At 42.7% G+C, this 15262-nt stretch overlaps 1 protein-coding gene across 2 annotated transcripts in view; it reads right to left on the bottom strand.

The window, feature by feature from the left end:
• The window catches only part of lman1 (lectin, mannose-binding, 1), a 71096-nt gene that overhangs the window by 17365 nt on the left and 38469 nt on the right, over positions 1 to 15262 (bottom strand). For both annotated transcript variants that reach the window (XM_048543537.2, XM_048543530.2), the window contains exons 9-10: positions 14470 to 14660; positions 12428 to 12498 (exon numbers count right to left, since the gene is read on the bottom strand). In XM_048543537.2, coding sequence (XP_048399494.1) covers positions 12428 to 12498; positions 14470 to 14660 — 262 coding nt within the window. The remainder of the gene's footprint in view (positions 1 to 12427; positions 12499 to 14469; positions 14661 to 15262) is intronic.

The following is a 15262-nucleotide window of genomic DNA, read 5'->3' as shown; positions in this document are numbered from 1 at the left end:
GCAGTGGGGGGGAGGGGACAAACTGGGCTGGTTTAGGGATGCAGTAGGGGAAGGGGAGATTTTGAAACTGGTGAAGTCCACATTGATACCATTAGGCTGCAGGGTTCCCAGGCGGAATATGAGTTGCTGTTCCTGCAACCTTCGGGTGGCATCATTGTGGCAGTGCAGGAGGCCCACGATGGACATGTCATCTAGAGAATGGGAGGGGGAGTGGAAATGGTTTGCGACTGGGAGGTGCAGTTGTTTGTTGCGAACTGAGCGGAGGTGTTCTGCAAAGCGGTCCCCAAGCTTCCGCTTGGTTTCCCCAATGTAGAGGTAGCCGCACCGGGTACAGTGGATGCAGTATACCACATTGGCAGATGTGCAGGTGAACCCCTGCTTAATGTGGAATGTCATCTTGGGGCCTGGGATAGGGGTGAGGGAGGAGGTGTGGGGGCAAGTGTAGCATTTCCTGCGGTTGCAGGGGAAGGTGCTGGGTGTGGTGGGGTTGGAGGGCAGTGTGGAGCGAACAAGGGAGTCACGGAGAGAGTGGTCTCTCCGGAAAGCAGACAGGGGAGGGGATGGAAAAATGTCTTGGGTGGTGGGGTCGGATTGTAAATGGCGAAAGTGTCGGAGGATGATGCGTTGTATCCGGAGGTTGGTAGGGTGGTGTGTGAGAACGAGGGGGATCGGCGGTTGTGGCGGGGGCGGGGTGTGAGGGATGTGTTGCGGGAAATACGGGAGACGCGGTCAAGGGCGTTCTCGATCACCGTGGGGGGAAGTTGCGGTCCTTAAAGAACTTGGACATCTGGGATGTGCGGGAGTGGAATGTCTTATCGTGGGAGCAGATGTGGTGGAGGTGGAGGAATTGGGAATAGGGGATGGAATTTTTGCAGGAGGGTGGGTGGGAGGTGGTGTATTCTAGGTAGCTGTGGGAGTCGGTGGGCTTGAAATGGACATCAGTTACAAGCTGGTTGCCTGAGATGGAGACTGAGAGATCCAGGAAGGTGAGGGATGTGCTGGAGATGGCCCAGGTGAACTGAAGGTTGGGGTGGAAGGTGTTGGTGAAGTGGATGAACTGTTCGAGCTCCTCTGGGGAGCAAGAGGCGGCGCCGATACAGTCATCAATGTACCGGAGGAAGAGGTGGGGTTTGGGGCCTGTGTAGGTGCGGAAGAGGGACTGTTCCACGTAGCCTACAAAGAGGCAAGCATAGCTGGGGCCCATGCGGGTGCCCATGGCCACCCCCTTAGTCTGTAGGAAATGGGAGGAGTCAAAAGAGAAGTTGTTGAGTGTGAGGGCGAGTTCAGCTAGGCGGACATTTTATTAACTTAGACACTGTTGCTTGTTTAAGTACTGCCATGCAGTTTCTAACCTCATGCATCCAATTTGGACCAACATCGTAAATGGCTGACCTCATGAAGTCGCAGACTATGCACACATGTAGCAGAAGCTGGACAACATTCAGACTTTAGCCAATAACTGGCAAACAACATCTGTGCAATACCAGCACCAGGCAATAACTTTGTGCAAAGGGACGGAAGCTAACCATTATCCCAGTGCATGCCATGGCATAAACATCACTGAATTCCACACCATCAACATCCTGGGGTTACCAATGACCAACATTGAGCCATTAGTATTGATCAGAGGTAAGTAAAACTTCCCATCCCCACAAAATCTGTCTAGTATTTACAAATCAGGAGGGTGATGGAATGCTTTCCACTTGGCTGGATGAGTATAATTCCAACAACATATCTACCACCTTGTTATCTCAGATTCTCCAGCATCTGCAGTTCCTATGGTCTCTGAAACAATTTTAGCCCCACTGCGAAGCCTCTTCGAAGGATGTCTACCCCGAAGAAGTTACCCTCCTCCCTCCAGAAAAACTTCAGTGGATCTCTTTCCTATTGCAACTCTCTCAATCTCTTCGGCCTTGACTAGTCTGTCTCCTCTCCACCTATCCTCTTCTCTATCCATCTTCTATCTGCCTCCCCCCTCTCCCTATTTATTTCAGAACCTTCTTCCCCTTCCTTATTCTGAAGAAGGGTCTAGGCCTGAAACGTCAAACTTTCCTGCTCCTACGATGCTGCTTGGCCTGCTATGTTCATCCAGCTCTACACCTTGTTATCTCAGATTCTCCAGCATCTGCAGTTCCTATTACCTCAGGCACAAAATAGACAACTTGACTGGCTCACAGAACATAACAGCACAGTACAGGCCCTTCGGCCCTCGATGTTGTGCCAACCTGTCATACCGATCTCAAGCCCATCTAACCTACACTATTCCATGTACGTCCATATCCTTATCCAATGACGACTTAAATGTACCTAAAGTTGGTGAATCTACTACCGTTGCAGGAAAACCATTCCATTCCCTGACTTCTGAGTAAAGAAACTACCTCTGACATCTGTCCTATATCTTTCTCCCCTCAATTTAAAGCTATGCCCCCTCGTGCTCGCCGTCACCATCCGAGGAAAAAGGCTCTCCCTATCCACCCTATCTAACCCTCTGATTATTTTATATGTCTCAATTAAGTCTCCTCTCAACCTTCTTCTCTCTAATGAAAACAGCCTCAAGTCCCTCAGCCTTTTCTCATAAGACCTTCCCTCCATACCAGGCAACATCCTAGTAAATCTCCTCTGCACCCTTTCCAAAGCTTCCATATCCTTCTTATAAATGTGGTGACCAGAAGTGTACACAATACTCCAAGTGCAGCCGCACCAGAGTTTTGTACAGTTTCACCATAACCTCTTGGTTCCGGAACTTGATCCCTCTATTAATAAAAGCCAAAACACTGTATGCATTCTTAACAGCCCTGTCAACCTGGGTGGCAACTTTCAAGGATCTGTGTACATGGACACCGAGTTCTCTCTGCTCATCTACACTACTAAGAATCTTACCATTAGCCCTGTACTTTGCCTTCCGGTTACTCGTACCAAAGTGCATCACCTCACACTTGTCTGCATTAAACTCCATTTGCCACCTCTCAGCCCAGCTCTGCAGCTTATCTATGTCTCTCTGCAATGTACAGCATCCTTCGTCACTATCCACAACTCCACCGACCTTAGTGTCGTCTGCAAATTTACTAAACCATCCTTCTACACCCTCGTCCACGTCATTTATAAAATGACAATCAGCAGTGGACCCAACACCGACCCTTGCGGTACACCACTAGTAACTGCTCTCCAGGATGAACATTTCCCATCAACTACCACCCTGTCTTCTTTCAGCAAGCCAATTTCCAATCCAAACTGCTATACCTCCCACAATTCCATTCCTCCGCATTTTGTACAATAGCCTATTGTGGGGAACCTTATCGAACGCCTTGCTGAAATCCATATACACCACATCAATCGGTTTACTCTCATCTACCTGTTTGGTCACCTTCTCAAAGAACTCAATAAGGTTTGAGAGGCACTGCCTTCCCTTCACAAAACCGTGCTGACTATCCCTAATCAATTTATTCTTTTCTAGATGATTATATATCCTATCCCTTATAACCTTTTCCAACACTTTACCAACAACTGAGGTAAGGCTCACTGGTCTATTTTGGAACACTCCGGGGAGTGCCTTTTCCAAGTCTTTACATCGCTCGATGTTTGTCTACTCTCTAGTATCACCACAGACCAAGGACCAGATGATACTGGTGTTACGTGAGGCTGGTTGTTATCATCATTATCAGCGGGACCCGTGCCCCCTGGCTTTGCTCACTTGTCACTGGAGAGCTGTCAAGTATCAGTGACAGAGTGAGCCTTAATGTCGTATACTGGCTCGATAACAACTTCTTCCATGAAGGCAGTTGCATCAGCTATTTCCTCACCAGCCTCAGTTATTTTTGTCTCTGCCCAGCGTCTCGATAACTTTTGTTGTAGAAGGTTTGGGTGGTAATGCTTATCTCAACTGCAAGGTAGGCTGCCCTTACGGTGCCTTCTTCAACGTTATCTGTGTCATCCAATACAGGGTGAGCCGGCACCTGTCAGACCAAACTCAGCTCCATGTATGGTAGTAGGTAATGTCTCTATGTCGCTGTCTCGATCTGGACCTGGACCGAGATGGACCTTGTTGCGGATGTTACGCACGTACAACCGAATGATTTCTCACAGCTCGCGGTTGTGGACGATGCTGCGGGGAGGTTGTTTGTCCGGGACGCTTCCCAACCGGACTGCTCCAGTGGAACTGGAGACTCATACTGGTTTTTTGAGTGTTGGTCTGTACAGACCACGGCCGTCTCGTACATTTTCTGGTCATTTGGTCACGCAGCAGCCAGGACTGCTGGGCTTACCGGCGGGGCCAACAGGGAGGCACGACACACACTATGCGCCAAAAATACGTCAAAACGTCATAGTGGGCAACTAAGACAGCTCAAGACCTACTATACAACGCTTAGCCATGAGCTTAGAGAGTCATAGTTACTCCCGAATTACCAGGGTTGTCTCTACTCTCCTTCTTGAACAGGGGAACCACATTTGCTATCCTCCAGTAATCTGGCACTATTCCTGCAGACAATGACGAGTTAAAGATCAATGCCAACGGCTCGGCAATCTCATCCCTAGCTTCCCAGAGGATCCGATGATAAATCCAATCCGGCCCAGGGTATTTATCTATCTTCACCCTCTGAAGGATTTCTAATACCTCTTCCTTGTGAGCCTCAATCCCACCTAGTTTAGTAGCCTGTATCTCAGTATTCTCCTCGACAACATTGTTGTTTTCTAGGGTGAATACTATTGAAAAATATTCATTTAGTGCTTCCCCTATCTCATCGACTCCACACACAACTTACCACTACTATCTTTGATTGGGCCTAATCGTACTTTCGTCATTCTTTTATTCCTTAAATACCTATAGAAAGCCTTAGGGTTTACCCTGATCCTATCTGCCAACAACTTCTCATGTCTCCTCCTGGCTCTTCTGAGCTCTCTCTTTAGGTCTTCCTGGCTACCTCGTAGCCCTCAAGTGCCCTAACTGAGCCTTCACATCTCATCCTCACATAAGCCTTCTTCTTCTTCTTGACCAGAGATTCCACCTCCTTCATAAACCACGGCTCCCACACTCTACAGCTTCCTCCCTGCCTGACAGGTACATACTTATCTAGGACACACAGAAGCTTTTCCCTGAATAAGCTCCACATTTCTAATGTGCCCATCCCCTGCAGTTTCCTTCCCCATCCTATGCTCCCTAAATCTTTCCTAATCTCATCGTAATTGCCTTTCCCACAGCTATAACTCTTGCCCAGTGGTATACACCTATCCCTTTCCATTACTAAAGTAAACATAACAGAATTGTGATCGCTATCACCAAAGTGCTCACCTACTTTCAAATCTAACACCTGGCCGGACTCATTACCCACTACCAAATCTAATGTGGCTTCGCCCCTTGTTGGCCTATCTACATACTGTGTCAGGAAGCCCTCCTGCACACACTGGACAAAAACTGACCCATCTATAGTACTCGAACTATAGTGTTCCCAGTCAATATCTGGAAAGTTGAAGGCCCCCATGACAACTACCCTGTCTCTCTCACTCCTATCGAGAATCATCTTTGCTATCCTTTCCTCTACATCTCTGGAACTATTCGGAGGCCTATAGAAAACTCCCAACAGGGTGACCTCTCCTTTCCTGTTTCTAACTTCAGCCCATACTACCTCAGTTGACGAGTCCCCAAACATCCTTTCTGCAACTGTAATACTGTCCTTGACTAACAATGCCACACCTCCGCCCCTTTTACCATCTTCTCTGTTCTTACTGAAACATCTCAATCCCGGAACCTGCAACAACCATTCCTGTCCCTGCTCTATCCATGTCTCCGAAATGGCCACAACATCGAAGTCCCAGGTACTAACCCATGCTGCAAGTTCTCCCACCTTATTCCAGACACTCCTGGCATTGAAGTAGACACACTTCAAACCATCTTCTGGCTTGCCGGTGCCATCTTACTTCCCTGAAGCTTTAATTCGGACCACCCTACTCTCAACCTTTTCTATCGATGAACTACAATTTTGGTGCCCATCCGCCTGCTGAATTAGTTTAAACCCACCCGAATAGCCTTAACAAATTTCCCCCCCCAGGATATCGGTACCCCTCTGGTTCAGGTGAAGACCATCTTGCTTGTAGAGGTCCCGCCTACCCCAGAAAGAGCCCCAATTATCCAAGAATCCAAAACCCTCCCTCCTGCACCATCCCGGTAGCCACGTGTTCAACTCCTCTCTCCCTATTCCTCGCCTCACCTGCACGTGGCACAGGCAACAAACCAGAGACAACTCTGTTCGTCCTAGCTCTCAGCTTCCATCCTCGCTCCCTGAATTTCTGCCTTAAATCCCCATCTCTCTTCCTACCTATGTCGTTGGTGCCAATGTGGACCACGTCTTGGGGCTGCTCCCCCTCCCCCTTAAGGATCCCAAAAACACGATCAGAGACATCTGGGACCTGGGAGGCAACACATCAACCATGAGTCTCTCTCGTCCCCACAGAACCTCCTATCTGTCTCTCTAACTATGGAGTCCCCAATGACTAATGCTTTGCTCCTCTTCCCCCTTCCCTTCTGAGCAGCAGGGATAGACTCTGTGCCAGAGCCCGGTGCCCCACTGCTTTCCCCTGATAAGTCCCCACCCCCCCAAGCAGTATCAAAAACGGTATACTTATTGTTGAGGGGAATGGTCACAGGGGATCCCTGCACTGCCTGCCGGTTCCCTTTCCTTCCCCTGACCATAACCCATCTGCCTTTTTCCTGTACTTGAGGAGTGACTACCTCCCTGTAACTCCTCCCAATAACCCCTCTGCCTCCCGAATGCTCCGAAGTTCATCCAGCTCCAGTTCCCTAACGCGGTTTTCAAGGAGCTGGAGTTGGGTGCACTTCCCGCAGATGTAGTCAGCAGGGACACTAGTGGTGACCCTTACCTCCCACATTCTGCAGGAGGAACATTCAACTGCCCTGATCTCTGTTCCCATTATTCTAAATTCCCAAGACTTAAAAAATAAAGAATAAAAAATAAACTTGTTACCTTACCAATCAGGCACACAGAACCTTTTCTTTTGGTTAGAGGAGGAGGATGGGTGGGAGACACTACCCGGGTAGTGTTTCGGGTAACGTAACCTCACAAATATATTACCTCACTCACTCACCAGTCCCGTGTCGGCTCCTGCTCAGCGTCCCTCCGCCTATTCACAAGGTAAGCTTTTTAAAGATTCAAAAACAGTGATTCATCGGCTTCCCGACAGGCTCCTGCTCCAAGCTCCCGCTCGTGCTGCTGCTGCAACCAGAATTCAGGCCCTCCACCAGCAATGCACAGTGGAAGCTGTAAGCACCATCTATAAGATGCACTGCAGCAACTCATTGAAAGGTGCTGTCAAAGGAGTTGCAAAGTCAAGTCTATGACCTCTACCATCTAGAGGGTCATGATCAGCAGATATTTGGGAATATCACTACTTGCAAGTTTCCATCCAAGTCACAGAGCTATATAACTGTTCTTTTGCTGTTGTTAGATCAAAGTCCTAGAATTTCTTATAGTACTGTGGGTGTTTCAACATTAGATCGTCTACAGTAGTTCAAGGAGGCAGTTCACCAACAGCTACAGGGCATTAAATACTGGTCAAGCCAGTGACGCCCACATCCCTTGAGTAAAACATAAAATAATTGTATGATGTACCGTACCTCAGTTGCATCTTACACCAACATTCAGAGAGCTTTGGCTGCCAGTGGCCTACCATTTCCTGGACGGAATTGACCCAAACCACCTCTTTTTGAGACTATACATTATTTCTAGATGTCTGCAAATTTTAGATTCCAATCTGCCTAGGAGAGTGGTGTTCAGAAACTGGTACTCTTCCAGTTAAGTATTTATACTTCAGGTTATATCTTGTTCTTTTCAATAGGCCAATTAAATAATAACTATTTAAATAACGATTTAAATCATTATTTAATCTCTAAACATTCCTCTGTCATTGCTAGACCCACCATATTACTAAGAACCAAATCCAGAAATGTGATCTTCATTTGGCAAGAAACAGTCAAAAAAATTCTTCCAAACACTTCAAATGCTACCTCCCTCTCTGTCCATTTAAATTGTGACTACACCACAATAGATTGGAAAAATCAAGCCCTCTGTTACTGCTATGTAGATTTGAACTTATTCAAGTTCCTTTCAAAATGTCAGAGATGCAATGGTAATCATTGAGTCCAGCCGAATGGATTCTGTTCTTATTCTTTCCTGGAGACTCAATAAAACCAATGTTCTCTTTAATCAACAGTCATCCTTTCTCCATTTCCTTCCCCATTTTGTATTCAATGTGCCCAGCTGTGTGTTTTTTATCAGCAGGGTTTCAACAGCACAACATAATTTTCCCCATGTGGCTATTTGCACCTGATGCTCACTGGCCTTATTTACCATGCTTTATGTATTTACATTCGCACTGACTTAAACCAATTGCATTCAAGGATTTTCAGTTAAGATCTTAAGGCAAGGGAGAAAAATGTAATTGAGCTCATTTAAATTAACCTATCCTGCATTGTTTCATTCTTTGGTGTTCACTGTCATTCTGCCAACTAAAATTTTCCAGATGTTAACCACTCTCTGGTTTAAGAATAGCTTCCAAACATTGATTCTAAATTTACCTTTTATTACCTGCCTAACTCTATTTAAAATACACTGTTTTATGGTCCCACAAAATGACAGGAATACAATTACACAGAGACAATATTTTATACTTGGATGAATTCTCGCACATTAAAATGTTAGACCTAAGCAAATGGTGAAGTGTGTTGCTTTTTTTAAAAAAAATATAAGCTTTGCAACATAAAAGAGAACACTTTTAAAACAAAGTAACTTGGCTTAGCATTAAAGGAGACTAGATTAACTGTAGCTAATAAAAAGGCATGCATTTGTTTGATTGATAGTAGAAATTACAGGATTTTTAATACAGAAGATCTAGGTTAGATCTCCAAAATGATACTTTGAAAAGAATTGAATTTGGTTTTAATGAAGTTAAAAAGCTAGTAGTCCAGGATCATTAAGTTATGAAAAACAGCTCATCCACAAATGTTTTTTGGGAAAGGAGAATCAGCTATCCTCATTCAGTCGGACCCAAAATGAATTCCAGTTCAATGTGATTAACATACCAAAGCCCTCTGAAGTGGCCTTGAGTCAGTTATAGTCAATAAATGTTGGTCTTGTCTGCAAAAATCAGAATAATCACTATAAAATTAAAATTGAGGAATTTTAAAGGCACTGAAAACAAAGTCATTGTGGTTCTGTAAATGAAAAGATTGGAACCAATTTAAATGGACAAATCTTCAACATAAATTAACAAAAATAAGCTCCAAGGTGCAACAAGGCTTTGCAGCAGTGATTTTAATTTCTAACGAAAGATCAACTCTGCCCAAAATGTTTTGAAACAATGACACTAGTCCCTTCAGAAAAATTGTGAAGTCACCTACGAGATGTATCCTAGAGCATTAACAATTTATCCAGATAATCTCCCCTTCCAAGGCTTCTACTGTATGATTAACAGATAAAAATTTAATTTAGTAGAACTATTCAATGAAGTACAACATCTGATCACATTGTGACCATGAGAAAGCTACAAAAATAGCCAGGGCTTTCTGTGCGTTGGATTTCATCTAATCCTTTTGGCAACCTAACTTACCCAACTGAAGCATAGAATTTTAGTTTATGCTAACCCATCAGTTTAAACATTTTGTTGTAATATTAGAATGGGTCATATTTAAAAACTGTCAATTAAACATATTAAAAATTTCCATTCATTAAAAGATCTCCAATATCATCATTCAAAAGGAATCAGACATGAAGCATGTAGCACCTTTATGTCATGAAACATCAAGGTATTTTTCAAAGCATTACAGTTTTTCAGTCATACTGTTTAGAAACAAACCCTTCAGCCTAACAGATCCACACCAACCAACAAACACCAAACTACACCATTCCCTTTTATCTGCACTTGGTCTACAGCCTCCTCTTCCATGGTATTTTAATGTGTTGACCCTGATGATTCTTAAATGCTGAGAGAGCATCTGTCCCCACCAAACTCTCAGGCAAAATTACACAACATGTAACACAGATCCACATGCACAGATACCAGGACAGGTGGCTAGAAGATGAAAGATGAAGGTGTTAAAGAGTGCAATTTGGACAAAGTGCTGACCTGGCATTACATCAGCACAGCATGAAAATTCATATGCCACATTGCTCATTTAGTAATAGAAACAAACATATTAGGTTATTGGAACATACCACTCATGTTGCTTCCGCACAGTAGCAACATGAAAAGGCTAGCTGAAACAGTGAGGATGTCTCATCCTTTTAGAGTAACTTTGGAGCTAGACAGAACATTTTTTAGGTATGAGTATGTAGACACAGAATGAAGTATGTAATATACATTGCGAGCAATCTATTCACCCTTTCCTGCTCCTTGGATGCTGCTTGGCCTGCCGTGGTCATCCAGCTTCACACCGTGTTCTCATCTATTCACCCTGATGGCTCACAGTTTATCTCAAGCATTATGCCTTTTTAGCTGTTCATAATAGGCAGATCAAGGATGGTACTCAACGTGCCAACACTTGCAAAATTCAGAATAAGTCTAATGTAAATTATGTTACTGTAATTGGGTAGCGCTTCTTGAATTATCTAGAGTGGCCGAAAATTCCTGGTTTGCCAGTGCCTTCTGCCGGATAGTTGACGAGGAAATTCTCCTGCTCTCAGCAGGAAGCATTTGCATGCTGACAATTGACCTATTTAGTCACATCTCAAAGCGTGCATTCTGTGACCAATAACTTCTATCACACAATTCAAACCTGAGTCTTCTGGCCCAGAGGTAGGAATGCTTTAATTACAAGACCTAGTTAAAAGGTATGTGCTTTCATAAACAGGGGCTTAAACTCTGCAAGAAAAAGAAAGAGGTGCATGCATGGCACCTTTTTTTTTCAAATTAATACAGGTATTGGAGATAAAAGTCCCTTGGCTCATTCTCAATGGCCTTGATCAATGAATGTTGACATACCAACAAATGAGTAGTTCAGCACCTTTTTCTTAACTATTGTGCCCTTTGAAATTTGAAATTCATGTACCTGTCCTGAGTGCAAAATGAGAAGCTTCAACAATATGTCTCTTTTCATATCAATACAAATATTTGTACCATGCTGCATGAAATTTGAGCCAAATTGCAAAACATGCTCTGCATTCGCACAAAAATATGAATGATAATATTGGCACTTCTTTCAAAAGGTCTTTTTACTTCCTTGGTGATTGAATTGATTATTTATAATATTGTGCACAGAAGTTGCATAACTTTTCATCAATGGGGGAACATGAATGATTATATTAGAAAATGATTCCCACTCTTGTTTAAAATAATACAACAAACAAAAACAAAAATTGCTGGAGAAATTCAGGTGGTCTCGCAGCATCTGTGGGAAGAAAGCACAGTTAATGTTCCAAATCAGGTGATCTTTCACCAGAACATTTTGGGAAGTTGAGTCTAATTATTTTAAAAGTAGATACCAGTAAGGCCAACATTTACCACCCAGTCCTACTACCTCTTTAAAAAGGTGGTGGTGCACTGCTTTTTGGGTTACTACAGTCAATGCAAGCGACAAAGATAGTGCTGTTCTGCAAGTAAGCTTCGTGGTTTTGACTAGTGTCAATGAAAGAATAGCAGTTCATTCACAGTTAAGATGATATATGGTTTGAGCCAAACATAACAAACGGTGTTCCTGTTTACATGCTGTTCTTGTCATTATAGGGAGTACATATCATTAGTTCAGTGGGTGCTATCAAAGAAGCCTTGGCAAATTGCTACGATGCATCTTGTTATCCATTGCAGCTATGATGCCCCATTCCTGGTTGTGGTGCTAAACAACAGTGCTGCTTAGTTCTGGATGATGTCAAGTTTCTTGAGTGCTGCCGAAGCTGCCCTAATTCAGGCAAGTAGGGAACTGTTCCATCACTTTCCTGATTTGGACTGTGGACGTCATGGAAAGGTTTTGGCGAATCAGGAAGAGTCACTGTCCTCAGAGTATCTACTGACCTTTATTATGGCCACAGGTCGAGTTACGTTTATGATCAAGGATGAAACGTCTTTCTCCACCCAAAGAATGTGGATAGTTGGGAGGGTTGGGGACTATACAACACACAGATATACACACAGTTATTTGATAGTACAGAATTCTGAGTGTTGCTAAAAGCGTAACAAGAAGTAGGACATTTTGTCATAGCTTTTCATTTTGCACTCATCAGGACATTTGCAAGAATACAAATGTTTAACTTGTATATTCAAATTCTTCTGAATGCTCTGAAAAATTAAAACACTTTCTTCAGTAGCTCACTGCACATAAGGTAGGATCTCTGAACACAAGATTTAAATGGCTCATAATACAATTAAAAATGAAATAAACAAGCTTTATATCAAAATTATTTTTAAGAAACCATTTATCACTCACTTCAATTCACCAACATGCCGAAGCACCTCTTGCTGGTATCTTATAATATTGTCAAGCTCGCCTGGAGGGAGCTGAAATAGAAGAAAAAGAAAAAAAAAAAGTTCAAAGCAACAGAACAGATAGTACATATAGCAGCTTAAACAAAGTAGCAATGACCTCCTTCTGATATTTTACCATTAGTACATACTGAACCTCCAAATGACTTTCTCAACTCAGTTTCTCACCAAACACTTTTGTTGCATCTGAACATATCAACATTCCTATTATAAACACCACAGCTGCACTAATAATGCGAGATTCACATGTAAGTTTGTTATTAACTTCACCCACACACCAGTTAGAGGCTCTGCAGCACTGTCAACAGGCTATTTAGTCGAATTTTTGATCAGAAATGTAAATGGGGAAAAGTCAATGGAAATATGGAAATAGGGACAAGCTGCATCATTTCAGAACAGGGATCAGATCATATCTCTATATCATAGTCCAGTTAAACCACAGCCTGTAACTTCAGATCTACTGAAATTCTGTCCTGAAACCCCTATGTTATTTGTTGGCTGTGTGCAACTAGGTTCCAAATTTTACTATGAATGACAACATTTCAGCAAATAAATCTAGACAAAGACTATTATTTCTTTATAAATAAGTGTTAAATAACTACTCTGCCAAGTATGCTACTGAATTGAATTGCTTATTTATACAGACAATACACAAACACTTTTCAGGGATGTTTTCTTCCTAATTTGTCAAATCTACAAAGGAATTTTAAACTTCCTTTAAATCATTATAGTAGAAAAGTTGTTTCGCATAGATGACACAAATGCTGCATCGTCAGAAAAATAAGAGTGAATCTTAACTGGACTATAGGAATAAATAAATTTAAGTGAGAAGTTTGATTCAACCTCACTCTAGTTTCAAACTGGCACTGATGGACATCACTCAAGAAAATGTTCACAAAGATTCAATGTACACTGAATTCGAGTTAGATTAGATTAGATTAGATTCCCTACAGTGTGGAAACAGGCCCTTCGGCCCAACAAGTCCACACCACCCGTTGCAGCATCCCACCCAGACCCATCCCCCTATAACTCACACACCCCTGAACACTATGGGCAATTTAGCATGGCCAATCCACCTAGCCCGCACATCTTTGGACTGTGGGAGGAAACCGGAGCACCTGGAAGAAACCCACGCAGACACAGGGAGAACGTGCAAACTCCGCACAGACAGTTATCCGAGGCTGGAATCGAACCTGGGTCCCTGGCGCTGTGAGGCTGCAGTGCTAACCACTGAGTCACCGTACCATTATTTCAAAGCTATTGTGTCTCTAAATGGAAATATCTTGCCAACGATTCATCAAATTGAGGGTTAAAACACATTGATTAGCAACAGCAGGAAAAGCTTCACCCAATGCCTGCTGAATTAAACATGATAATTTCTTCAATGCTATGAAGGGGAGCAGTAGAGAGAGATGAACTCAAAATTTAAAAACAAAGGAAAGGCAAAATTTAAATTCTTTTAACAGGTACACTTGAATAGCTTATTTCCCGACTCACTCATTACACTAAAACACTGAAATAGGAAGTAGTATGTAAACACAACAGAGAATATTTGCATAATTTTGTACTCCCTGACTGACTTCAATGATTCTTGAAAGATTACCAAAGATTCCACAATCTCCACAGTTACCTCCTTCAAAACTCTGGAGTATAGTCCATCGGGTTCAGGCTATTTATCCACCTTCAGACCTTTCAGCTTCCCCAGCACTTTCTCCTTACTTCTGTCCCTGGGGTCTCTTCAAGTTATCAGCTATTTTTGTACGCTGCCCTGTTTATAATGCCACAAGTTGTGGGCACAGAAGGTAGGTTTTTTTTCCAGCCTGATACCCACAAGGGACAAGTGAAACAACTTTGCATGAGTGCTATCATTGATTCACTGTCGATAGTTTACCTCTCAGCCTCTGATCTCCTCCAAAATTAGGAATGTGGAGAACAACATACTAAACTGTAAAACAATAACCCAGAGCCATATACTGCAGTACATACCTGTCCTGCCTGTGGTGCTGTATTAGTCCCCCTCTTTGCCATTTCCTCTGTCACTAAGGAGACATACCTCCTTTGTTCATCCAGAATCATGTCGAGTTGTTTGTTTAACTGTTTGATTTCAAGGTGGATGCGATTCTGACCTTCAAAGATTTGTCTCAATTCTCGCTCATTTACAGTTTCAAATAAGTCAGCTACAAAAATATAAAATATACTTTGGTTGTATTCCATATACTTCAATTTACCAACTATTTTCCATTTGCATAATGATTTACATTCACTACAAAACATACCCAGTGGGGAAACTTTCAGTTTGGGAATGCAAATGCCAAAGTTTGTCCAACTATTTTAAATGATTAGAAAATTAATGGACAGCATGTTCCTAAATCACAGTTATATGCTCTTTGCAATTAGGTTCCTTGGCATAAAAACAAAGTTAACTCTCAGGATTGTAAAAAAAAATCATATTTCATATTTAAATACAGTTTAAAAATCTCTTTTACAAATAGAAACATTTCAACAGGAACCTAACATCACTTTATGAACCAGTAGATTGAAGTTCTACATTCATAAACAGGAACTGATTGTCAACTGGCTACCAAATGAGAATCTGAATCCTTTCAAGAAATTTCCTTGGAGGCTTTTCCTATGGCTATAATAGTTTTCAGTATGAAACTGTATCATACAAAGCGAGTAGTTTCCAGATTAATTCCCTGTTCTGTGCAGTCAGTAGCTTTTAGCTAGCCTTGTAATAGGGCCATTTCAATTTGTGTCATATTGAACAGAGTTAAAGAGG

This window comes from Stegostoma tigrinum, chromosome 1 (genome assembly GCF_030684315.1).
Source record: "Stegostoma tigrinum isolate sSteTig4 chromosome 1, sSteTig4.hap1, whole genome shotgun sequence".
NCBI classification, from domain to species: Eukaryota; Metazoa; Chordata; class Chondrichthyes; order Orectolobiformes; family Stegostomatidae; genus Stegostoma; species Stegostoma tigrinum.
This window is presented reverse-complemented; position numbering and strand designations above follow the sequence as displayed.